This window comes from Varanus komodoensis, unplaced genomic scaffold, assembly GCF_004798865.1.
Source record: "Varanus komodoensis strain SLA01 unplaced genomic scaffold, ASM479886v1 scaffold33, whole genome shotgun sequence".
Lineage (NCBI taxonomy): Eukaryota > Metazoa > Chordata > Lepidosauria > Squamata > Varanidae > Varanus > Varanus komodoensis.
The window spans coordinates 8895866-8923120 of NW_025335817.1; the positions used below are offsets into that span (position 1 = coordinate 8895866).

Consider the following 27255-nt stretch of genomic DNA (forward strand, 5'->3'; position numbering starts at 1 on the left):
GGGGGACCAAGGCACTTTCTCTTCCAAGCTTGAACCCTGACAAATGGATCTAGGCAATCCATTTCATTCCAGAGCTGCTCAGCCACCACCTGCTCAAGCACCTTGCCCACGAGGGGGATTTTGGCCCCTGGCCCATAACTATTAACATCCTCTTGCTCTAGGTTAGGCTTTTTCAGGAGTGTGGTGCAAAGGCAGCCTCTTGTAAAGAGGGTGGCACCACTCCCTATCTCAAGGCCGTTTTGACCTTACATCCTTTTGGACCCAAGTAGAAATCCCTTCCCTAGTTCTTGAAATCAGCCATGAAGGACAAGGGTTGAGCACACAGGTGGTGGACCAGACTTGACCAAGCACCGTGTTCACATCCTCAGGCTTCAATAACTGAAGTTCACCCAATAACACTGGAGCAGATTATGCTCTGACTGTCTGTTGCTGGAACTGCATTAACGGTGGTGTCCATTTCCCTTTCCCAGAGAAAAATCCAATTGAAGCAAGGCTCCCTTGGTTCAAGCAAGCACATGAGATGGAGGAGACCAGGGCAGTCTCTGAAGAACCAACGTGAGTTGCCATCTCTCTTTCTCTTTGCCTCTCTCAGAGCATAACAATATTCCCTAACCTGGTGCTTTTTGGACTACAACTACCACCATCCTTGAGTATGAACCATGTCTTCAAGGGGTGGTGGGAATTGCAGTCGAATGCATCTGGAGGACACCAGGTTGGAGAAGGGTAAAGCGTAGACTGTTGATGCATTTTCCTGACTCTGCAGAGACTGCTATTCCCTGCCAAGTCATCTGGCATTTACATTTTATTGGGCTAGATCTGTCTCTGCATTTCAGTTCTCAGGTTCTTCCAAGCATTTCTTCTTGAGTGATGCAAAGGCAGCTAGAGCCAGAGAGCTTTGGAATTTCACGTTTCAGTAGGTCCTATCAAGGTTTCCCAATGATGCAATTGCGTGCACTCCACCAGAGGGTGGCCTGGGTGAATTGAGTTCCAGAATGGCTCATAAAATGGCAGCCCCAGCATCCGCTTTGTGATGCATGCAAGTAAGAAGCATGACAGTGCCTGACTTCTGTGATTATTCCCGTATGATCAAGATACTCTCAGTTTCTCCCTCCTCCTCCCTTTAGTAGGTTGACTGCTTTAGAATTGATGGGACGTTTCAGTGGTCAAGTATCATATCCCTTGGACAAGGTCACTATGCCAGGGATTCTTTTGTCTGACTTTGGCTACTACACCAGCTATACTCATATTTGGGAATGTTGGCCAGCCAAAGTGACACATGGATTAGTTACATCCAGATTACGTTACTACAGTGCTTTTACATAACTCTGCCTTTCATTGGTAAAGAGCTACCTAGAACATTACTGAGTGGTTTTTTGTAGGAGTGTCTTACAACAGTTGTGGCTGTTTTCCATTTTTTCAGGCACAATCATTTCAAACTGTTGGTGACTCTCTTTAAAGCCCTAAATGGCCCAGAATCTCTTAAGGACCAGCTCATCCCATAGCAGGCTCCATCCCCCCTGACTTCTGTTGGGGAGCCTTGTCTTTGTATCTCAGCAGTGGTTAAGCAAGGACTGGTCAAAAAGCAAGAGCAGCCCTTCTCTATGGCTGCATCTAAGCTGTGGAAATCCATTTGACTCCTCCGCTCCCTATTTGCCACCAGCCAACCAAGACACACCTTTCCCATGCAGGTTGAGGTTGAGGTTTTAGTGGCTGCATATCTTGCTCGTCATAGACCAGTTGCATCCTCATTTTTAAATTACAGGTCTTTGGGGTAGTTTTGTGTTGTTTCTTCTGGATTCCTTGTTTAAAAAATTGTTGCAAGCTGCTCTTCCACTCCTTACTGGAAGAGTGCAGGTTCAGACATAATGCAAATCCGTGGTTTGGAATTTGACATGTCTTGTGCTCCTGATGCCCAGCATCACACTGAGAAGGAATCAGGTGTTTCAGATGTGAGGTGACCCATGACACATCACGAGGATCTCTTAGCATCTTGTTCTGTACTTTCCAGGCCTGACAACGTTGCCTTCCCATCGGATGTCAGGAAGTACTTTCTGACATTTAGGGTCCGAGGGTATGGAATGGGCTTCCACGGGAGATGGTTGAAGCCCCATCAGTGAGGGTGTCCAAGGATAGGCTGGACATGCACATGGTGGGCATGTCGTGAGCGGAGCTGGCTAGAGCTGGGGGTCAGACTAGATGGCCCAGGAGACCCCTTCTGACTCGCTCTGTTTCTATGTTCTATGTTTCCATCTCTGACTCTCCTGAAACTTCTCCTATCCATCAGTCCTACAATGACAAGTTATCACAGAAACAGCAATGGGCACTTTCAGAATTATAGTCAACATTCAGCAGACCTGGAACTGCTGAAACTTAGTACAAACTTAGTACAATCCTTTGCTGGGACAAAAACTTTGTCTAGCTCAGCTAACCAAAACTAATAGGAATTATCCATGGTCCTGATCACTTTGTGCCATGGCAAAACCAATGGCAAGCTCTCTTGCTCTTACCTATCCTGCTGTATTATGACCTGACCAATTTATTTATTTATTTAGCAAATTTCTATGCTGCCCCATTCGCCAAAGCCTCGGGGGGCCCACAAATCTATCAATTAAAATATTATACAATAAATAATATAAAACAAGTTAGCAATATAAAATAAGTCACCCTGGACGAAGAATAAAAAATAAATAGTATTAACAGTTAAAATGACGTTTGAATAAAAAGGTCTTCACCTGGCACCGAAAAACAAATAACGACAGTGCCAGGCAGACCTCTCTGGGGAGCACATTCCATAGATTGGGCGCCACCACAGAGAAAGCCCTCCTCCGAGTACTTACCCTCCTAATTTCCTTCACGGAGGGCTCCCGGAGAAGAGCCTGTCCTGCAGATCTCAGGGGGCGGGCGGGCATATATGGACGTAAGCGCTCCTTCAGGTAACCAGGACCCAAGCCATTTAGGGATTTATAGGTCATCACCAACACCTTGAATTGGGCCCGGACTTCAATGGGAAGCCAGTGAAGCTGACGGAGGACTGGAGTCATGTGAACATAACGCCCAGTCCCCGTCAGCAGCCTGGCAGCTCTATTTTGAACCAATTGAAGTATCCGGACCGTCTTCAAGGGTAGCCCCACGTAGAGCGCATTACAGAAGTCAAGACTGGAAGTCGCCAACGCATGTGTCACTGTCGCCAGGCATTCGTACTCCAGGTAGGGGCGCAGCTGATGGATCAGCCGAAGCTGAAGGAAAGCGCTCCTCGCCACTGTTGTCACCTGAGCTTCCAGTGAAAGCTCTGGGTCGAGGAGCACTCCCAAGCTGTGGACCTTGTCCCTAAGAGGGAGTGCAACCCCATTCAGGACTAGGTTCAATTCACCCTCACCGAAGCCCGATCCACCAACCAACAGGACCTCCGTCTTGTCTAGATTGAGCTTCAGTTTATTGGCCCTCATCCAGCCCATTACCTCGGCCAGGCACCAGTTCAGCACAGCCACTGCCTCACCTGGATTGGTGGAAAATGAGAAGTAGAGCTGGGTATCATCAGCATACTGATGATTCCGCAGCCCACACCTCCTGATGACCTCTCCCAGCGGTTTCATGTAGATGTTGAACAGCAAAGGGGACAAAATGGACCCCTGCGGTACTCCATGGCATAGCTGCCATGGTGCAGAGCCATAGTCCCCCAGCACCACCTTCTGGAATTGGTCATTGAGATAGGAGTGGAACCACTGCAAAGCAGTGCCTCCGACCCCCAATCCCGCTAGCCTATCCAGAAGGATACCATGGTCGATGGTATCAAAAGCCACTGAGAGGTCCAGAAGAACCAACAGGGATGCACTCCCCCTGTCCTTCTCCCTGCACAGGTCATCGTACAGGGCGACCAAGGCAGATTCAGTACCGTACCCGGGTCTGAAGCTGGACTGAAATGGGTCCAGATAATCAGTTTCATCCAAGAGAGCTTGGAGTTGTCCCGCCACCACCTGCTCCAACACCTTGCCCAAAAACAGGATGTTGGCCACTGGTCTATAATTAGTGGCCATCTCTGGATCCAGTGACACTTTCTTCAGGACCGGTCGGACTACTGCCTCCTTTAAAGGGGCAGGTACCCAACCCTCCCTCAGAGAAGCGTTAACCACTTCCAAGATCCAGATCCCAATCCCGTGCTTGGAGTTATTTATTAACCAAGACGGGCAAGGATCCAATAGGCAAGTGGTGGGACGTACTTGTCCAAGCACCTTGTCCACATCATCGGGCCGCAATAACTGAAATTCATCCATTAATTTTGGACCAGACGGCAGCATTGGTATCTCCCCAGAAACCTCTGAGTCACTAGTAGAGTCTAGCTCGTGACGAATCTGAGCGATTTTCTTCCTGAAATGCTTGGCAAAGTTGTCACAGCGGGCCTTCGAGGGTGGAACCAGATCTTTCTTAGGACCTGGACAAACCAGGCCTTGTACCACTCGAAAAAACTCCGCCGGACGGCATTTTGAGGAGGCAATGGAAACAGAAAAGAATTTCTTTTTCGCCGCCCTCACCACAACAGCATAGGCCCGATAATGGACTCTTAAGTGTGTTTGGTCAGATTCATCCCGTGATTTCCTCCACCTTCGCTCTAGCCGTCTCCCAGCCTGCTTCATCGCCCGCAATTCAGGTGTATACCAGGGGGAAGAGTGGGCTCTGCCCGGCGGGAGAGGACGCTTAGGAGCAATCGTGTCAACAGCCCTGGTCATCTCCCCGTTCCACAGTTCGACCAGAGCCTCAACAAGAGCACCAGTCTTGTCAGCTGGAAACTCCCCCAGGGCCTTCAGGAATCCATCCGGCTCCGGGGGTGGACCTACACGATCGGGTCCACACCCTTACAGAGGAAGAGGCCGCTCTCAAGCTCAAACCTCACCAGGAAGTGATCTGACCATGACAGGGGTGTCAGACATAAATTCCTCACCCTCAGACTACCCTCTTCCTGCCCCGTCGAGAAAACCAGGTCCAGAGTGTGTCCACGTTCATGGGTTGGGCCAGTGACATGTTGAGACAGCCCCATGGCCGTCATGGAGGCCATGAAGTCCTGAGCCGCCCCGGTCAGACCAGTCTCGGCGTAGAGATTGAAGTCCCCCAGGACCAACATCCTGAGGGTCCTCAACACCAGGTCCGAGATGATCTCCGTCAGCTCAGGCAGGGAGACTGTTGGGCAGAAGGGTGCACGGTACACCAACAGAATCCCCAATCTGTCTCGGTCGCCCAACACCAAGTAGGGACACTCCAGCCCTGGCCTCGAAGGGACCGGAAGTCCCGCAAGGGAAATGGAAGCTCAGTAAACCAAAGTGACCTCCCTCCCCTCCCCTCCCCTCCATGCTTGAATGGTGCTGAACCGGATACCCGGGTGGGCACATTTGAGAGAGGGTGACATCCCCCCCCCGCCCAGGTCTCCGTTATGCAAGCCAGGTCGGCCCCCTCATCCACAATCAAGTCATGGATGAGGGAAGACTTATTGTGGACCAACCTGGCATTGAGCAGCAGCACCGCCAGGCCCAAGGGGCAGTTGACAAGATTCCCTGGCACCCTCTGGCTGGGGGTAGAACCAGAAGGAGGGACAGGTGTCAGCCATCTGTCCCTCCTTCTTCTACGGGGACACGTTAAGCCCCCACCACTGTAATGCCCATTGCCCAAGACCACGCCAATGGCGGCGCCCACGCGCTCCCCAGGAAACTCAACCGTTGACATGGCCAGGGACGACTCCATAAAAACAAATTAAAATACAATAAAACTTTAAAAACAATCAAAAACTCCCCGTTTCCACCCCAATACAAAATTAAACTTCCCCCCACCAACCTAGTCCCCCGCCAGCCCAGCCCCACATGGCCACGAACGGCCACAAATGGTGGCACCCCACTTTGGCCATCGCCCTTCGGCCGCCGGCCAGAGGCCGCCCAGCCCCAGGCCACATCCAGCGGGTTAAGCCGGCGCGCGCCCCACCCCAATCCGGCGTTGCTCTCACCGGTGCTGGTGGGGGGAGGGAGCAGGGAGGGGCGCGGAAACCTGTCTGGCGGGAAGATGGCGGCGCCCTCCTCCGCGCCGTCGGCGGAGGGCCTGGCGTGGCCCTGGCATCCTCCATGCCCGGGGTGGCCCAGCGATGGCCGCGGGAGTGGCATCAGCTGGCCCCCGGCTCGGCCGTGCGCCCCAGTCCATAAGTCCCAATTTAATTGTGACTATTTTACTCTGTCTGATGTATGCCTCCTATACTTGCCTGGCACAGCTGACCTGTCCCCTTTCAGGAAGCCCCAGCAACCAAGGCAGCTCCGTAAGATGAGCCTAGCATCCCCTGGGCTGCAGTCCCTCTTCCTGGGATCCTCCTACAAGAAGGAGTATGAAACATGTTGTTCCTGCTCTTGATTAACTACAGGTTAATTGCATTGTCCCAATTGCATTAGGTTGCTGCATTGTCCCAACACACTCAATTATCTTCAAAAGTTTCATCATCTGAATTTTGCAATGGAGTTTTCTAGGAAAAATGCATATATTGTAAAAATAATATTCAAAAACACATTACATGTAGGGTATTACCTGAAAAAATACTAGGCAAAATTGTATACAATAAGTATTGGGTCAAATATGTAGAAAAAACTTTCATGTAAACTTTTTAAAAAATCAGTGTTTGAGATAAACTAAGTTAACGACCCTGGGTGAATTGAGCTTTGGAAAAGTTAGAAGCTCAGAGAAATAGAAATTTCTGTCCGCAGGGAATCACTGACTTGGGACAACTGGCCACCCGAGATTCCTCGGCACACCCACACAACATTTGTACCCAGTTATTTGCATTCTTTAAAGTAGAACTGCCAGAAAACTCAAATGAGGTCAGTATTCCTTCTCTAAACATTTAGTGAGGTCGGTTCTTTCTACACATTTAGAACACTAAAACCAAGAGGTATAGGATGTGGCTTGATGTCGCTTGTATTTTTCTTCCTCTGTCCAGTTGATCTTGGCATGTGAGTGTAATCAGGTGGAGACCAGCGTCTGGCTCAAACCTGAAACTGCTTTCTAAGCAGGTGCTCTTGATTCTGCTCATGTGTGCTGCTTGCTGTTGAAAAGCAGACCCACATGAAGCTGCTGCAGTGGAATTCACTTACAGATTTGACACACTTAGGTTCAGCAGAGACTAGGAGTAGTTTGGTCACTAGAGAAAGAAATTGGCTCTCTCTAGATCAGAAATCTCTCCAAGTTCGCGTCTTACTGCACGCTGTGATGGTAGTCTCTCCCTCTCCCTCTCTCTCTGCTGGCACCAGTGGGATTGGCAGGGCTGATCCCAGTTTGTGGGGGCCCCCATTGCTTCCTCCCCACCTGTTACAATTCATTATGAGTCCTTGTTGAACATGGCAATCAGATGCATTACAGGGCACTTAGTGTTGCTTTTGGTCCTTCCATTCAGGTTGGGTTCTACTTCCAGCCTTCCTGGGCTTTCAACCTGCATTTTTTCAGGTTCCGCTGATCAATTGCAACCATTTTAAAAATAACAAAAGTATATATCTTTGTTAGACTTGAATAAAAACAAAATCCACTACATGATGAATATTTCAAACCCTGATTCGTTTTTGTTTTTGTTTTTTTAAGTTTCAGCTGTCCATTGGATCCTCCGCCTTAGTTTTAGTTCATAACGAATAAGGAAAAAGTAAACCCAGCTGTGTTTCAAAAGCCCTCTGACAAAGACATGCCAAGATAAATCCTTCTGCCCTGTGGTCAAGTGGGGCATGAATTGCACAGGACGGGTGTTCAAAAATCTGTTTAAAATACTTTTAATTAGAAAAATAGCTCTTGTTTTTTGTGTTAAGACTGTTTGCAAAGCTAAGCCAGGAAACATGGAGGGAAAACCTTTTAGGTTTTTACCGGTAGAATGTGACAATAGTGAAAACGCTTCATTTTTATAAACGTTTCTCACTAGAGCCTTCTTTATTTACAGGGCAATTTTCAATAAGCTTTCCATAAAAAGACTCTACGTCCCATTTTCTTTTAATAAGCTTAAAGAAATAGAGCCCCTCCCCCCCTTTTTTGCTTGATATAGCTTGGAGAAACAGGCCATGTAAGGCAGAGGAGAAGGAGCTGGGTTTTATTTCTTTGAACCCCCAGGGGACCCAAATCTTCCCAGAAAAGCTTGGTTGTGGCTCAGAGGGATGCTGATGGAACACTCCAGCCCTCTTGCACTTCTCTCTTGCCTCTGAGCTTAGCAGCAATCTTCACAGCAGCTGGCGAGAAGTGAATTTCTCCAACAGCAAAATATTGATTCTGATGCAATGTAAAGTATTTTATAATGATTTGGTCCTAAATGGGCATTTAAGTTCTGCTCAGTTTATAAAAGATCTACTACTCTTAGAACTGGTTTCTTGATATGGATCAACACAGATGCCTGAATTTTGGGAGTGGGGAGGGGGGCATGACTATGAGGGCTGTTATGATGAGTACCTGCCCTTCTAAAGCCACCAAAATCACACACCCCACCCCAAGCAGTTGTGTAAGTTTAGGACACTGAGAGGTGTATCATGGAAAAGACAAACATATGAAAAAGTCTTGATGGAACAGGTCAGAAGAAATGCAGTACAAAATGACAGGAATAGTGTAAGGATGTCAGCTTGGGATGTGCATCCTGTGACACGCCAGTGAGTCAGCCATTACAATGCTGGTGAAAACCTTTAATGTAGCTCAGCCCAGGATTTCATATTCGCATTTAATTTTAAAAAGAAAAGAAAATTTTCTCTGGTGGTGCTATTAAGTCCCAGACACTAAAAATGCTGCAGGAAAACCTCAATTATAATATAACCTCAATTATAATAAAACCTCAATTTTTTTTCCTGCTGTCTCAAGGAAAAAATGTTTAGAATTCTCTGATTTTTCTTTGCAAATGATTTTTTCCCCTCTGTGGTTCAGACATTCAAACAAAAACTGCTCAGCTTCAAAAGAATTCATCATACAGTATTTTTGGATTCCCTGATGTGTTCGGCCAGGCTGTACATGGAGCGAATTCCGAATTGCTGGTGTACTGCTGTCAGCACATCCCTTTTTTTCCCTTAGCATTATAAAATGTCTGTGTTGCTGCAGGCATTGCAAAACACGATTCAGAGCGCAGCCCCATGGCCTTCTGGCGCAGGCTCTGCCGGAACCCCCGCCCCGCAGCTGGCACGGGGGGAACAGTGCCGGATGCCTCCCCAAGGGAGGGAATGTGCCTGGCGGGCGGGGGGAGGGCGAGGGTGTGCCAAGGGGCAGGAAGGGGAGGTAGCTGGCATCAAGGGCTTGCATCAGTTCCCACTGCTGTCCCAGCTGCCTCCTTGCTTCCTTTCCAGCACTTGATCCAAATGGCCAAAAATGTCCATCTAGGGAAAAAAACAACATGAGGCTTGGTGGAGGTGGAGTCCGTGCCTTGGTGCCTTGTTCAGTACATCAGTTGCCCCGAACCTCTCAGTTCAGAGTTTATAGCTATTGAGGAAGGGGCCGAGAGGATGGTACCCTCCATGCAGAAGGCAGGAGGATATTATTTTAGGTTTAGATGAGTAACAGTTTCCAAAGGCTTCTTTATCTATCAGCTGATGTATTGAAAACATGTGTAGATCATTCCATAACATAAAGTTCTCTGGACAGCTTAGAATAAATAGGCACCGAACTATTTAAGTTCAAGGGAACATACTAGATGGATGGCTGAATGCAGTTGTTTCTTTTCTCTTCCCTTGGTGTTACCTCTTCTCCACACCCCAAGGCACCCAGTATCCACAAGGGGCCTTTATACCCTGTTCTTATGAGGGTCCTCTTTAGCTGAGGTCTTTTCATTTCATTTGCCTGTATTATGTTTCTCTACTGTCCAATAGCCAAAGCTCTCTGGGAGGTTTATAGAAATTTAAACCCTTCAAAATACATTTTACATCCCATAGTACTGTTTACACAATGCATACATATCTAAATGATTTTAACAATCAACAAAAAGAAAACCAGGACCCAAGACTTTATCATATGCTGCCAAATGTGCAAAGACAGAAGAAGGTCTTAATCGGACCTGAAATGATAACAAATGCCTTAGCGGAGAGAGAGTTCCATAACTAGAATAGCCGCCGCCTCTCTCTCTTGTTTCCTATTTCTGCATCTGAAGGAAGGCCTAAGATGAAGCAGATGATGAGACAGGAGAAAGCAGGTTCTTCCAAGAGAAGTGCTTCATGAGGTCTGGTGGTCTGAAGCCATGCAAGTCTCCATATGTCAAAACTAACACCTTGAATCAGGCTCAGAAACATACAAGTGGCTATCGCAGTTGGGCCAGAATCTGTGTTAACAGTTCATAACTGCTTGCCCCTGCTATCACTCCGACCATTGCATGTTACACAAGCTGCAACTTTTGAACTTTCTTGAAAAGTAGCCCCACGTACAACCCACTGCGATAATCTGCTTTGGAGGTTGCCAGGCATAAAATACTGAAACCAGGCTATGCTTGTGCAGATGGGACTGGAGCCGGGTCAGGCTGCTGAGGCCACCTGGGCCTCAAGTGACACAGCTGGCTCCAGGAGAACCCTGCAGCTATGAGCCTGCAGCTTCAGGGGGAATACAAGCTCATGCAGTCAGAAGAACCAGCCACTAAAGCACTGCAGCCCCATTTGGATTGGACATCACTTTATTAGTCCTCAGCCGGTCCAGTACTGCCGCCAGGCTCTGATCTAGCACATCTGAAGCCTCACCCGATGAAGATGAAAATGAGAAATAGATCTGCCTGTCATCAGCAGACTGATGGCCATGCATCCCAAACTCTGGATGACTGCAGTCAACCATTTCATGCAGACCTTAAAAAGGATGGGGGACACAGCTGGCTCAACCATCCCAGAAGGATACTATGGTTAATGGTATCAAAGGGCGCTGAGAAGGTCAAGAGGAATCAACCAAGGCACGTTCCCCTTGTCTCTCTTCCAGCCAGGTCATTGTGCAGGATGACCAATGCTCTTTTCCTACCAAACCCAGTTTGAGCCATGATCAAAATGGATCCAGATAATTTGGCCTTACCTTATCAGACATCATTGAATGCAGTGAGGCCACTCCCAACTCTGTGGGTCAATAGTTCGCATGCAACACATGACCTTCACCTGCCCACTGCAGAAAGCCATCTCTGCAGCAGTGTCCGTGAGAGGCTTCCATCATAAAAGTCAAGCCACGTGACTTCCAGCTGTTCACAGAAACTTTGATGCAAGTGCCATTGAAAGGAATGATGGATGGTGTCCTCTTGAAAATAGCTTTCTCATTTATCTAAACCTACAGTTATCTGCATATTTTGGATGTTTTCCCAGCCTTTGTGAGATAACTACACTATATATACTTTAATGGGTTAATTGAGTTTGGCTGTGATAACTCTCCTTTTCTGAAATATAATCACTATTTGTCAAAGCCTTTTGAGAACGTCTTCAGCATACTGGGGAAGGGAACAATGATGTGGCAGACTTTTATGTTTCAACAAGTTAGGTCAGAAGGTTTCCTTCGCAGCTTTCAAACGCACCCCTGGGTTTGCCTGATCCGCCACAGCCATCTTGCCGTGTATGCTTCTACCCAGTTTTTGAGGGGTAACCTTGTGATCTTTCCAGACAAGAGCTGCCTGAGAGCTGAAGCTCCATGGCTTTGGTTTCCAATCTCCAGCTTCTCCAAGTTCAGCTAAGTAAGAATCCTGTCCAAAAGCTGCTGCCAGTCAGTCTTGACAGGACTCAGCTAGATGGGTGAAGGATCTGATGCAGTATAAGGCAACCTCTTCTGTTCTCTGTGAAATTCTGCAACTCCATTCTTGCTTTGTAACATTCAAGTGGGGCAGGACTTGCCTGCAGGGGAAAATCCGTGAATGGGCAGGCTTATTTCTGACCCCTTTCGTGTCCCAAATACTCAGGAAATCCTTTCCCCATTATTTTGAGTTGGTTGAAAGGCAGGTTTCCCCCACCAGCCGGGCTCTTGGCATTGATGTCGATTTTAGCTGGAGATAAAAGCAGTCCTAGCTGGGGTCATTGGCAGAGTACTGAGAGGAGGAGAAGCAGGGTATCCACCATCTTGGCTGCTTGCTTGTGCTTACTGCAAAGTTCCCCCATGTCGTGAGGCTGGTGCTCCTTCCCAACAAAAGCAATCACTCCAGCAGATACTACAAACGTTTTTATTCCAAAAATCTATACATACAGAATAGAAGCAGGAAAGTTGATGAACTTTACGCCACACTTTGCTTATGAACCCTCCACGGTCGCACCCCCTGGAGGCAAGGCACAGTGAACTCTCTCTTGTCATCGTTCAGCTAATCATGATTCCATTTGTCCCGGTCTGCGTGTGCACCTGCGAGAACGAGCATCCTCAGATTCCACTTGCTCCTTATCAGTTCTGTTCTCACACTCCATATCAGAGTTTGTTCCCATGTTTACTCCCCTCAACCGCCCTGTTCCCGTGCCGCCTCCTCATCTCCTTCTGGCTCTATCCTAGTCACAACATCTGTGGGAGTGGAGTGGGAATGCTGTACTACTGGAACTAGAAATAAACCTTCACTGATGCTCTGGTTCTCACGAGAATGTTCATGCCCTTGTGCGCGCTTTAGAGACTCTTCTGAGTGCGCGTGCACAATGCCCCATCTGTCATGGTTCATGGCATGCTTCACGTGTTAATAGATCAGGGAAAGGGTTCGGCTCAAGAAGAGTAGCATGAGATTCCCACCTCCTTGGGAGCTCATTCTCCCGGAAGACCCATGGTGCCATCATGTTGCACATTCTTCCAAGTCGTCACAGCCTGAGGCCGCTGAAACACCCCAGGTCACTTCAAGGGCAGTAACCTGTGTCAGTAGGGAAGCGTGACTAATCAGCTCAAAGGAAGCCAAAACCATACTTAAGGTGCAGTCAAAGTCTGCAACTTGTTGGAGCAACATATAGGCAAGTTTGTATGGATTCCGGCCCTGGCGTCACTCTGAGCTGTCCGTGGTGCTGCGGCTCTTATATTGTCCCCAGTAGATCTTTCTCTTGTGATTTTCCAAAGCTCAGGCTTTAGTGAGTTCCAAAGCTGGGGAACCATCACAAAGGACTTCTCCTCATGGACCCTTTATTGAGACTTGGTGCATGGTTATTATATGTTCAATGATTCTTTTTGCTTAATTTGAGAGAACACACCAAACTACTGGGAGGGCCAATCTCAAGCTTAGCACAGGCATTTATTTTTAAAAGCCACTCCTTGGTGTGATGAAACTCCCAATCCAAGCTTCTTGCATTGCTGGTGAGATGAATAATAATGAAAGATTATTATCACTCTTCATATGGTAAATTGAATTTATATGCATGATGGATTAGCAAGGGGAATTGATTTTCAACTTCTGTTACATTAGCGTTGTAATTGCAGGGCCAGATCTGCCATCTGTTGCATTTGCTTCGAGCTTTCCTACTGTGAGTGGCACTTCATCTGGGGAGGGACCATCACTCACTGGGAGAGTAACTGCTGTACTGTGGACAGTCCCTGGATCAATCCTTAACTTCTCCAGTAAAAGGATCTCCTGCAGCTAGTCAGAGTAGATGGACTCGGTCGTGGTGTAGCCAATTTATTATGTTTAGGATTATAATATATTGTAAGCCTTCCTGAGATGACAGTAATGGATGGCCTATAAATATCCTAAATAAATAAAATAAATAGATAATCCTGGGTTAGACAGTCTGACCTAGTATAATGTAGTCGCAAGAACCCTTAAAAGTTTCATTGGTGTAGCAGTATGGTTGTATGCAGAATTCTATCTATTGTAGCTACCACCTGGACCTCACCTGTCTGTTAAATATTTCAGTGCTACCCATGTATAGGCTAGTGCAATTTTCCACTTTCACAGGAAGAGTAAAAATTGCCCCACTCCCCGCCCCCATTGATTCAAATAAATGAAGGGAAATGTTGTATGCTTCAGCGGCATCATCCAGATTCTTACCCTGTGGTTTAATTGCAGGTTTGTCCCTGAGCCATGGTCCCCTTGCAGTGCTTCTTGTGGCCGTGGTGTTCAGGTGCGTGATGTGAAGTGCCGTATTTATCTCGCATTTACTCAGACTGAGGTGGAACTCCCTGATGAAGAGTGTGAAGAGCCCAAACCAGCAGCTGAACGTAGTTGTCACATGGAGTCCTGTGATGGTGACCCTTTCCCGTTCATCCCAGAATATGCACCCTCTGAAGAGCCTGACATTGAGGCTGATATAATCTATGACTGGGAATACATCGGGTTTACCCCATGCTCAGCTACATGTATCGGAGGTAAACAGTTAACGTTAAAGGTTTTTCAGGCATTAAGAACAACCTTGCAAATTGTAGGCCATTTAACAACTAGTCAATCTGTGAACTAGATCAAAGAATGATAGAACGAGTTATCTGCAAAGGCAGGCTTCATTTCTTAAACGTTCGTCCATTCTTCCACCCGCTCCTGGAGGCTTCGGACCTGAAGGTGTTGCCGTAGCTCAATGGTGCAGCACACGCTTTGCATTCAGAAGGAATTTGGTGTTTTAAACCCTGATCTTAGAGCACAATCCTGGGCATGTTTAGGTGGAAAAAGGACTAACAATACCCAGAATTCCCCAACCAGCTTTTTTCTGTATAAGCATGTTCAGGATTGAAACTTTTGGTGTGAGGGTATGGCCATCAGTATTACTTCAGTTGTGAAATGCACAGCTAAGCCTTCCTTTTCCCACCCCACCACCATAAACTGGCGTCTTTGTGGACTGGAACCATTTTGGATCCCAAGTTCCAGTACTAGGAAGCTGGTGGCTGCAACATCGGTGAAGTTCCAGGTTTTACCCCAAATGCTTAAGGAGCTAGCCATGAAGTCAAGCTGGGGGCCCCCCCGCGGGGGGGGGGGCTCAGCACCATGGATAGCTCAGAAAAAGTTTGCTGTGGGGCCTAGAGGGGATGCGCAGTGCCAGTTACTTTGGGGCTGGCGGCCTTCTCCGCTGTTCCCTTGAGAGGAGGTTCTGGCTCTAGGTCAACGCCTTCCACTGTGCGCCTCCATCCTCAGTTGCAGCACACGCATGTGGTCGGGATGGATGAGGGGTTCTGCCTGTTTTTTCCATTCCGGGGTGCACAGGTTTGGCATGCTTTGAAACACTGGGAAAAATTAGTATTGCATATCAAGTACTTGTGCTGTGTGGCTCAATATTTTGATACACCCTTATAACAGAGTCAGGATCTCCATATTTCAGAAATACTTTACATAAATAGCATTCCCCAGTTGACTGAGTTCATGAACAAGAATGTCATTCATTTTAAATTACTGCTTGGAGGCAAGCACTTAATCCCCCCCCCCGCAAATTACTTGCTAGCCTTAGCAGTAGTTGATATTATTGACTATTAAATTGGGCTTACTGATAAATGCACCTTTCCCTTTCCAATGTCAATTTTCTTTAACTTTCTATTAATAAAATAACCAGCAAAATGAGGCATCAATTGAGTGTAATTGCTTATTGGATAGAGACACTGTCTCTGAGAACTATAACTTCACCATTATATTTTTCAGTATTTGAGGTAGTATAAATTGAAACCATCAAAGCCCTGTCATGGGCTCTTAGATTATGATGATACATCTTGACGTCCTTGGAGAAAAGCTGCTCCATTTGGGTTCATTGGCTAAACTACAGCATCATGCACAACTGCCGTGCCACAGTTAAGCACTTCTAAATCTGATTGACTCTGATGTGTTTCGAAAGGTTTTTACCCTGTGAAGCTTCCGTAGCCAGTCGGAGCTCCTAATGCTGCCCCAGGCCATTGCCATTCCATGCTCCTCTGTTGGAGCAAGACTTAATTATGGCACTGCTAAGCCTACACTCCTGCCTAATGACCCTTCTGCTCTTCTGCTTCATCTTAGCAACTCAACCCTACCCTGAGGCAGAGTGAGGCAGTTGCCTCAGGCAGCAGATGAGGGAGGTGGTAGCAAGCTGTTGCGAGTGGAAGCTGTGCTCCCGCAGACTAGCCTGCTGCTTCCAGGCAGGATGGAGGGAGTTGGCCCATTGCCAGAGTTGGAAAAGCTTCAGCAGCCAGGCCAGTCAGCCTTAGTACCTGGAATGGGAGAGGGTGGGGTGGCCCCTTCCCGGGGACGCGAAGGGCTGCACGTGTCCTCTGTTGCATTGCATTGGCAAAAAGGCTGCTCAGCAGTGCTCTGTAGCCACAGTGTGAGTGTAGATCCTGGATTTATAGGAGGGCGCCTTCCAGAAAGCCCTGCTGTGCCTCTTCGCTTGTGGATCTCTTCTCTTCTCTTCCCTTCTTCCTCTACATTCCTGACAGTTTAGAGAAAGAATGAAAAGTTTGTTTTCCAACACTGATGATGATGTTGATGATAAATCTGAGCATGTCTGGTTCTGCATTGAAAACTCACTGAACTCCAAATACCATTATGACTACAGGAATAAAATGGAGTTGGCTTCTTCTCTGGTGCCAAAAAAAAATTGCATGGAAATTAACATCATTTTGTTGCAGAGGGAATTATTTATTTCATTTCTATACCACTCCACAGCTGAAGTTCTCCAGGTGGCTTACACAGTCCATTAAAACTAATGATAAAAATGCAATTAAAATATCAGAAAATTAGAAAAGTATTTAAAAGCTTAAAACAGCTAAAATAGACAATAAAAACAGATAATAGCAAGGAATAACAAAAGCAATACATTTTAACCTGAAAATAATAAAAGGCACATCTGTAGCTATATAGCTGCCCAGCTGGCCATACCCTGATGATAGAAGGTTTTGCAAAACAAGTGGCAGGAAGGAATTGGAGGCGAGCAGTAGCACCTCAGGGGGACTTGGGACCCCCATGAGTGCCCCGTACTGATTCCAGGCTTGTGGCTGCTGCCTCAATCATTTGCCCCACCCTCAAGCAGGGGGCCCCAGACTTTGGCCTAAAGGCCCAGCCTAGGTGCACCTCTGCATTGTGTCTTAGGGCCAGATCAGGCACTTTTATAATTGCTTCCTAAGTAACCATGCCTGTTTTTGTTTTAATTAGCACTAAACATCTGTGTGAGGGTGGTTTTCACTGGGACTGTGCCACAGGGAGGTTTAATACCTTTCTCCCCAGTTGCAGTCCTAATAAATATTTGGATTTTTGTTTGCACAGTGTAGCAATAATGACTGTTAGAAAAAGTTTTCCATTGGCACCAGTGGGAGCTTTTTCTAGCAGTAATTACCTTACAAGGGGAGGATTTTTGTCAAGAGCTTCCTCTGCACATCACCCAAACCAAGATGTGCTTGTTAACCACACAATTAAACTAACTAACCTAACCTAAATTGCCCATTCCTAGCAAAACTTTTGTTGCTATAGCTCTGACAAAGAATTCCTTCTTAAATTGGTTCATTATATCGAAAGTCCTTCTCCCTTTGGGGTTGGAATCCAAGCATGCACTATGCCCTGGAGGAAGTGTGGCATGTCACAGTAGATGCAATCAGAGTAGGGCTGCACAACTTCCAGGACTTACTGGCCTGCATCCCCCCCGCTAAATCCAGGAGGGAGCAGAACATCCCCCTCCCTCCAAGGGGAGCCCACACCTTGTTTAAAAGCAGGGGTTCACATCGAGTTCCTAGCGTGCAATGCCACTCAACAGCAAGGTGAACCTGCATTGATCTAAGAGAGATTTAGGAAGACAGGCGGAAGCAGGAAACCTCTTTGGATTCTGCAGGGCAATGGTCCCCAGGGCAGTGCCCGTGAGCACCTTCACTGACGTTTAGGGAGGGCTTGCTAACATGGTTCTTGCGAGTGCCCACCCAAGTTTTTATTATTCCTTCTGCAATTTTAAATCATTGTTATACTACATGGATTTGTATATATCTACAGTACTGAATTCATGTGAAATGTATAGAACTTTCTAACAATTGCACTTAAGCTCTGACAAAATTGGATGTACTCTCCAAATAGGTACCTGTTTGAAGGTAGACTCTATGTGCCACTTGTCCAAATATTGTAAGTGTTGCGACATGTAGACATCATTTTGTGGTGGTGCCAAAGCCGGTTCTCAAATTCCCAAAGGATCCCAGGGGTCCTTGTTGGGGACCCTTGCTTTGGGGGACAGTGCCTGTACTTCTAAAGAGAGTACAGGACCCCTGGTATGCCATGCCTAATGTTCCCAATGTGTGTGGCTGAAACCTGCAGCTGGGGGCCATGTGTGTAGAAGAGCAGTCCCTTTCAGTGTGGCTCCGCTTGGACCACGAACAAAGCTAAGAGTGGCGCTCCATTTGTGCAGGTTCCTTACTGCTTCAGCATGTATTTCCTGGGGAATGTGGGGGCGGGGGGGGGGGCTAAATGAACTCAGAGCTGCATAAATTTTAAACAAAACAGAGAAGCAGCCCTCAGTTGCCACTGTGATCTTCTGAGACAATGAAGACGTCTGTCTTTCCCAAGCTGCCTTTTAAAGCCTCTGCAGGGACTCGCATAGTGCCCTGTTCTTTGCTTCCTTCCTTGAAGGTTTATTAAGTGGGGATGCCAGGGAAGAGAACCTAAAACACGTGAAGCATGTAGCATGTCCCTGGTTATAGCCGCTTGATGGATGTCATTGGCTTGCTCTGAGCGTAATGTTGAGAGTATTGCGTTGCTTTCAAGAGAGGTTGCTCTAGCATTGGTGGCATAACATCAAATGCAGTTGATCTGTTAATGAACAAGAATCCCTGCCAGATCTCCTTCCCAGAGTTATGTCTCGCATGCCAGGGGTAATGTCCAGCTATGATGTAATGTGATTGTGAATGATTGGGGACAGATGGAAGTGGTTGTGATTCTGTTATGAAAAGCACTTGTCACTCATATCTGGGAACAAAAACCCTTCACCCACATCCTCCCCAATTACCTGTACACCATAAAATGCATACTCTGACCTGGTAGGAGGGCAGGAGGCAGGGATGCTTTCCAGCCCTGAGCATTTCCACCAACTCAGCTAAAAATAAAAATGGCCCTTTTTAGTAACCAACAGAGTGTTGAGAGAACCCTTCATGATGAATTAGGAGAAGATATATTTATGGTAAAAATTGTTTAGCCATTGTACAGGTGAAAAAATGGAATGGAATAAAACTCTAGGCTTCCATATATTTAACACAAATAACAAGGCTCTGGATTTTTATTAGGAAATGCAGTGAAAGTATGAAGGTGCTGGAAACCTTGCAAATCTTTTAACAAAAGAGAAATATTAAGCTGTCTTGAAATCAGATTTGTAGCCCCTCTGAAGCCACAAGGGGAAAATGCATTTGGAAGGAAGGAAACAGATTCCCTGAACTATGACCATTTTCGGTCTTGCATATCACATTAGCTTTTCCCCCCTCCACATAGAACCAATGAAACCTCCATAACAGAATGAACTTCAGTGCATTTCATTCAGTATGACAGTGGTAATGACTTCTTGTTTTATGGCACTCTGCGTGCCTGAGAATTCCAAGGCAACTTTACAACCCGTAGTATGAACTGTGCCCTTTGGTTGCTGGCAGCTTTCCCAATACAGAGGCACAATAGCACTCCCAATTTTTGTGGTTGAAACCTGCAACTGAGGGCCATGTGTGCAGCAGACCCATCATGTTAAGTGTGGCTCTGCTTGGACAGCAAATAAAGCAAGAGATTGGAGCTCAGTTCTGGAAATAAAATAAAGCAATATTGTTTTATATTAAACCATATATTTAACATACCATAAAAGTATTAACACATTAGAAAAATAAAACTAGGGGTAAAGACCAATGTAAAGGTCAGCAGCAGTGCAAAGATCTTAATCGAGCTCATGGGTGATTCTTCAGCAATGAGGAAGACGGGGAGAAAGACAAAGACGAAGATATAAGAGAAGAATGTGAACAAATTTTAGCTTTCCTTTAGTGTGTAATATGGACTTAAGGATGAGCTTGACCTCTTGCAGGAGTTCAGGGAGTAGCCACCTGATGAGCTCTCGTTTGAAATAAATAATGAAATACCATTGCTAGGGGCTGTAGAACTGCCTGGGCAAAAGGGATGTTAAAACTTTCCCCTGTGAGCTGATTTCCTAATAAAAAATCTACCACAAGCTCACCTGCTTTCCCTTATGTTCAAGAAAAACAGGGTTGGGAGTCCCATGTTGATTGTGACACCGCCGTGTTAGAAAATGTATCACACACACCACTCTTTCAGGAGCACCTTCAGGAGCTGTTGCCCATAGAACGGTGCTTACAGCACTAAGCTTATTTGAAGGAGAAATGTCCAGGGTTTAATATGTTGTGTGAACTTAGCCATTGGTAGATTATAGCAATTCTGTTACAAAAAAGGTCATTAACTTTTCAGTAGCAACACAGACAATTCATTTTGAATTTTAAAATATGTCCGTGGTGGATGTAAAAGAGATGATCTGTGCTAGACCTTTTGTAAATATGTGTTGCTTTTTGATTCACTTTTGTTTGCATTTGTATTTTGCATTGCAATATTTCAGAGTACTGTTTTTGTAATACCTTTTGTGCTAGCAACAGATAAATTTCATCCATTCCTGTTCCCATGGAATCGCTGGGTCAGGACAAGTATGTGCGGGTTTTAACCATTTAAATCATGGTCTGATACTGGGTGCTTTTGGACTATAACTTTTCTACAGTTCTTACTTTTTAAAATATGCTTATAACCCAGGGACTCAGGAAGCCATTGCAGCATGTCTACATGAGCAGACAAAGCAAACAGTAAACGATAGCCTGTGTGACACCTCAAAGAAGCCTCCGCCAATGAGCCGTGTGTGCAACACAAGACTTTGTCCTCCAAGGTATGGCTCTGCGTTGCGGAAGATTGTTCACCTGTTTGCAAAGCATCTCTTCATCTGTGGCTAGCAAACTGGGCTAACCTTGTTGAACGGAAAGGAGACGATGTCTGCAGAGGTTTTCTCTCCACAAGATTGCAAAACCAGCCAAGACTACTTCTTAAAACTTTCTGCGTTTTCGTATGCCTTGCTCAATACTTCCGTACCCTGTTATGACTGAGAAACTGAATGAGAGGAAAAACCATGAACCCGGAGCTTGACTTGGTTCTCAGGGTCTTCTGTTGACTTCTGTGGGACATAGTATTGCTCTAAGGTGGCCTTCCCAAATCGGTGGCCTTCATTTGGAGCGTGACTTCCAGAATTCCCATCCAGCAGGGCCAAAAGTGTCTGGAAGGCACACGGTTGGGAAAGCCTGCTCTAACACAGGATTCTGACAGCTGGGAAGCCATTCCCCAAAGGTGAGGACTTTGGGGAATGGATTAGCACTTCCCTCTGCAGTTCTTCCCTTCATCCCAACCTGATAATGAGGATTAGCAGTGAATTAAATAGTCAAAATACTCAGTTTTTGCCATGTTGTTACATATGCAGCTTTTTACTATGCCTGTTGTGCTGTTAGTGGAATAATGCTCGAAGCTGCCCCTTCTGTCTTCTCCTGTCCGGTGCTGATTGCCATGTGCTTGTGGACTGTGGGACTGAGTTTTAGAGTGCTGTTTTCAACATCTCTCAAAACAGGTGGCATGTGGGGCCCTGGAGACAGTGTACTGCCACTTGCGGTGTTGGCATCCAGACGAGAGAAGTGCTCTGCCAGCAGCCTGGAGGGTCTGTTGTTGAGTCCGAAGACTGCAAAGAGCAAAAGCCACATGCTTTGCAAGCTTGCAACCAGATCGACTGCCCACCAATCTGGCATGTCGAGGAATGGCAACCGGTATGATGAGCAGCTTAAAAATAAATGTGTGTGTGTGGAAGAGCTTTGAGTCCCTGTGAGAGTTGGCTGGTCGTGTTCCTTCCTCGCTACTCCGAATGACTGGTCATGGTCAGCCGGAAGGGCTAGAGAGGGCACAGCAAGGGGAGATTGCTGCTTTGGTCCAGCATAGTTTTCTGATAAACTGGGCAAAGGACTCCCTTGTTTTTTGCCCGATGATCAAACATCTGCGAATTCTTCTTGACATTCCTCAAGAATTCCTTCCCCTAGAGGAAGGAAGGCTGAGATTGCACTTCATACCAGGAAAGCTATTTAAACCAGCACAATCCCTTGTGACACTAGGCAGTCTTCCCCAGTATCTGGACTCCTACCAGCCTCAGCCAGCATGGCCACTGAGTGGGGTTGCTGGGAGCTGTAGGGCAGAACATCTAGAGGGCGCCTTTCAAGCAAACCCTCGTCCTTTCTGTTGCAACAATGTCATATTTGTATCAGTAGTACAAAAATATATTGCTAAAAGCAGCTGTCCGAACCGTGCACCCTCCAGATGTGGTGGACTACAGCTCCTATCATCCCCAGACTACTGGGTGAAGATGATGGGAGTTATAGTCCCCCTTGTCAGGAAGGCACCAGGTTGGAGCAAATTGTGGACAAGCATTTGATTCAAGCATTTTTTTAAAAAATAATAGCAATGTGGAAGAGAGTCCAGTCCTCTATCCTCCATGTACCGTGTGAGATGGTACAGCCTCCTCAATGGTTTCATGCCCTAGACCTCAATTACTCTGAAGACCAGTATGTATCCAGCAGTAAAGACATAGCTGTGGCCGAAAGCATTTGAGGACCGTGTGCCTCCACCCTCACCACTGAGGTGCTTTGGAAATGTTGGCTCACAAACAGTGCCACAAATTTATGACTAAAAGCCTGTGCCTAACCAAGATTTCTGCTCATCATTTCTTCCTTCTCCTTAGTGCTCCCGGACATGCGGTGGAGGCACCCAGAATCGTGTTGTGATTTGCCAGCAGTTGTTAATGGATGGAAGTATTCTGAAACTCTCTGATGAGGAGTGCGTTGAGCCTCGATTGTCCATTCACAAACCCTGTGCTAGAACAGATTGTCCTCCGCAGCTGGTCCTGGGGGAATGGTCTACAGTGAGTAGCTTAAAATAAGAGTGCATATTAAGGATATTTTTGTGCCTGCCTATTACCCCCTGACCAAGCTTGGATTTCCGTCTGATCCATCCCTCTCTCAATTATCATGGTGTATCCTGGGAGTATGAGGAACATATCCATTTGGTGGGGTACCTCATCTGTTCTTCCTAAACTCATACACCAACCTCCTCCAACTTGGTGTTCCCCAGTTATTTTGGATGACAGCTTCCGGCATTCCTGACCATTGGCAATACTCTGGCTGGGGCTGATGGGAGTTGAAGTCCAAAACATCTGGGGGATGTCAGATTGAGGAAGACTACAATACATAAATTGAAATACAGTAATACACCTATATTCCTGCTTTTCAAAATGTAGTGCAGTTCTTCAGTGAAACATGGATATAAACATGTGATAGACTGGGGAAAAACAAGATCACAGAGATTGGATTCTGCTGAAAACAACTTGAAGAGCTGCAGTACACTAGGAAAAACTGCTTGCAAAAATTGTGTATTAGCAACCTTCCGTAGAACAGCACATCTGTTTGGAGAACTGCCCATGAAATGCAGTGCAGGCATTCATGAGACTTTAAAAAAACATAATCCAGTGCAGAAAGAGGACCAAATATAAGGCTGGAAAAATTAAGCACCGAGAGGAACCAACACTGGCAGGATGCGTTCATTTGTAGTGCTGTGTGAAAGAGTGAGGAACAGACCTGTTCTGTTTCAGGTTAGCAGGATGCCAAAATCGCATTGACCATGTACTACCTTTTGCAGTGTTCTGTAAGTTGTGGTGTTGGGACACAGAGACGGAAAGCTACCTGTCAAAAGCTCACAGCCAAAGGCCAACATGTAGCATTAAATGGATCCGCATGTAGCAGTTTCCCAGCTTACCCGCTTGTAAGGCCATGTCACAAGAATGCCTGCAAAAGTAAGTGAAACTTTTCCAGCTTGCCAAAGAGAAAGGGGTCCAGAATTATTATTTCCAGGACTGGGACCGATCTCAACCTAAAAAACAGCACTGCATCTCTTTCGGTTTGGGAATTTGATGGCCTGTAGAATGCTTAGTACAAAATAATCACAATTGCATGATGCTTCTGACAATTACGTACAGAACTAAATATGCGGTTGCTGTAGCTTGCATAAATGCCCTGTTTCTGCTTGTTGGGGGAAGGACAACAAGCGATATGAAGTACTGCCATTATATTGTTGGATGAATGGAAATCGTATTCATCCATTTGTTCAGCTTTGTCACATATTTTAAATGTCTTTAGCAGAAGGATTAAACATTTCTTTTGAATAACAGAGATCTTTAGCATACTGATTTCTTCACCAGTTTCTGCACCAATGTTCTGCACTCCCACAGAAGCATAAAATGCACCAAGCCCACAACTGCCTGGATACTTCCTGGAACTCTTCTTTTTAAATGCCATTATTTTTGTTTGCTTTTGTTTGGAGATAAGCAGTTTTTTAAGAACACTTGATATGGTGACTTAATTATTAATTTGTCCGTCTCACAGGAACCTCATCAATATCACCTTTATTCATTTCTGCTTTCCAGTCCTCTTTCCTGAGAAGGTCCATTCATGGGCAGATACCTGTCCTATAGCATCCATGGCGAGGCCAGAGGCAAAACATGCACTCACCCGGTGGCAATATCCTTGCCTCCTTGGACTTTGCAGCCATGTGCAAGAGCACATAACTGGCCACAGAAGCTGATCACTCTCGGTCAGTGAGGAAGGATGCCCACTTGGGTTCCAGCCTGACCCTTGAAGGAGCTATCCAAGGTGCTCAGCCTATTTCGGAGTTGGCGTTCAGCACCATGGATAGTTCCTCTGAGACTGGGCTGGGACCCTGACCGGATGCATCCCCCTGCTGGCACTGGAGCCAGCAGCCTCCATGGCTGGGACTGGGTCCAGTCGAGGCCTTAGAGCACTGTCATACTGGGTCAGGTAAGGCTGCTGGTGCATTCAGATCAGCTGCAGCCTTTTACGTTCGGCATTCCTCTTCTCCTTGGGTCTATGGGCCGCTGTTCGCCTTACTTCCTCTCCTGCTTTGGTACCTCCAAGCTCTGCCCTTTGCAGGGACTGTATCTCCAGGTGCGATCGCAGGCCTGGCTGCCTTAGGCCTTGGCACCCTTTTGCGGCTGGTGCCAAGCGCCAGCCCAGGGCCTGCTCCCTCAAGCTCCCAGGCCACGTGTTCTCCTGCCACTGTCACTTCCACCACACACCCTCCCAGTTCCCTGGGCCATGCTCTTCCCTTTGAACTCCTTGGTCCACTGACCTTGTGCCTCTCATAGTCTTTCCCTTGACTTTGAAACCAGCATTCTTGAACCCAGGGCCATGGGCCATATCCAGCACCCCCAGGTCCCAGTGGCCCTACAGTGTTCCCCAGATGGCCCCAGCCTCCTTTCCCTGGCCTTTCCCAGCTTTTGTACACCCCGCATTCTAAAGGATGAAATGCCTCTCCTTAATGCTTAGGTGCTGGCAAGAGGAGCTTTGCACAGAAACAGGCTGCTATTTGGGGCGAACACCACTTTTGCCTTCAGCTTTGCCCCCCAACCCCATTGAAACACAGTCCCTGAGAACTGGGAGCAGCCCATGGGCTGTGAGAGGTTCAACACCTCCAGCTTGAAGTCCTTACAGCCCAACACAGCTCTTTTGTTTATTTTTATTTATTCTGTTTAACATTATTTTTAGGCCACCTCTCAAGACAGAACCCTTTCAAAGTGGCCTGCAAGATAAAATGCACGGGAGTACACAAATAGCTAAGGGAGAGAAAGAATCTCACAGTATAAAATACTATAAAGACATATTACTCCAAGGAAACCAGCTTACACGTTAGGAGAAGACCAGCAAGAAGAGGTCTTCCAGATGACTGGCACAGAAGGTGCCTGATAAACCCCTCTGAGGTGAGGGGACATCTCTGGCATGAGCCTGGCCTAGCAATGGATGGGTGAGAAGGGCTTCTTTTGATGACCCTAAAGTACAGCAGGCTGGTGTGGGAGAAGGCGGGACTTCAAGCAACTTGAGCCCAAATTGTTTATGACGTTAAAGATTAAAATCAGCACTTGTAATTGGACTCAAGAACACACTACTTTTCCTACTGTCAGTTCTCATCCTGTGGCACCTTCCTCTCCCTGAGCTCTTTTGTCAAGCTCTCAGCATCTCTATTGTCTCTGTAGCCCAACCACTGCTCATGTTCCCTGGATGCAAGAATGTTAATGTGATCTTCAGTGTCAGCTTTCATATGCAAAGATTTTGCAGGCAGCTTTTGACAGTATCTGACTTTAGACAAGTAGCAGCAGTCAGTATTTGGCAGTTGATTTGCAAAAGAATGCAGTAAATTTCACATTAATGTCATTCATTTAGCCAGTCAAAATATACAGCTAAAATTTGGCTGTCACCCTTCAGTTCCAAAATGTGGACATTGAATTGTTGAGATTGGATTCTTCTATTTGATTTTGCTGGATTTCAAAATTCTGCAGCATTTCGTTTGAGCTCAGCATCATTTACCAAATGTATGTCCCTTAACTGTATGCTCAGGTCTCTAATATAGCCAAGACTTAGCTATGACTCCCTTTTGTTTGCATTTGTAATGGGTTTACAACTGTAGAATGCATGAAAGGCCTATTGCATGAATCTATGAATCCATGCATGAAAATGAATCTGTTATTCTATTTCATCAGAGTTTGGGACCCACAAGAGAAGAGGCAGTTGAGCAGACTTAGACTGGAGTAAATTAGGTCCAAGTAGGTGATCTTAAAGTTAGGAGAGATAAACCAGGGTATGGCAAAGTAAAGCCACCTTGGCATGGACTGTGCTAGCTGAGCTATGGAAAGCTGCTGTCTCAGTAAAAGACTGCACTTACCAGATTCCTTGCAAAGAGTGGCAAGACCTCCCCTTCTCCCGCTGCCCCCAGAAAAGTCATCTGCAATCCTTAATGGGCCCGTGGCTGATTTGTCAGTCAGTTATTTTGTCTGGCTGTGGAACAAGAGTGGTATGGGGAACTTCATCTCTGTAGGCTCTGGATGATAGGAAAGTCGCATCCTCCAGCCAGGAGGCTCGCCCCGGAGTGGGCTGACCTGTGATTTAACAAAAATGAAATTGCAGAATCCTCGCTGGGGTGATACTGGGGCTTGGATGATGAGAAACCCAGGTGCTGTTCCCTCCGGCACCAGCAGGCATCATGAAACGCAGCGCGCAAGTGAGTCACTTCAGACCTAAGCCCTGCTAGGAATACTTTCCCAGTGGTGCTGAAGCAATGAGAAGCCTGTTTTCGGTATGCAGCTGGCATACGGGGAGATGCATGGACATGTGAGCCTGGAAGTTCCTGGTTCAGCCCTAATGTGTAGAATTTTATTCTTTGGAAATGGCTTGTAGCCCAGGTTTTTTTTTAAAACACACACAGAGAGCCCAAGGCAGCAAACAGTGTACGGTTAAAACGGTGTTAAGAGACATTAAACTCTGAGCTGTAAAAAGTAAATAAAGCTATGA

At 46.5% G+C, this 27255-nt stretch overlaps 1 protein-coding gene across 7 annotated transcripts in view; it reads left to right on the forward strand.

Annotated features, from left to right (window-relative positions):
* Nucleotides 1-27255, forward strand: part of ADAMTSL3 (ADAMTS like 3) — a 245472-nt gene that overhangs the window by 169670 nt on the left and 48547 nt on the right. For all 7 annotated transcript variants that reach the window (XR_006415544.1, XM_044438722.1, XM_044438720.1 and 4 more), the window contains 6 exons: nt 471-555; nt 13937-14235; nt 20573-20702; nt 21429-21621; nt 22584-22763; nt 23537-23690. Coding sequence is in view for 6 of the 7 variants with exons in the window: in XM_044438722.1 (XP_044294657.1) it covers nt 471-555; nt 13937-14235; nt 20573-20702; nt 21429-21621; nt 22584-22763; nt 23537-23690 (1041 nt within the window). In the remaining variant the exon portion in view is untranslated. The remainder of the gene's footprint in view (nt 1-470; nt 556-13936; nt 14236-20572; nt 20703-21428; nt 21622-22583; nt 22764-23536; nt 23691-27255) is intronic.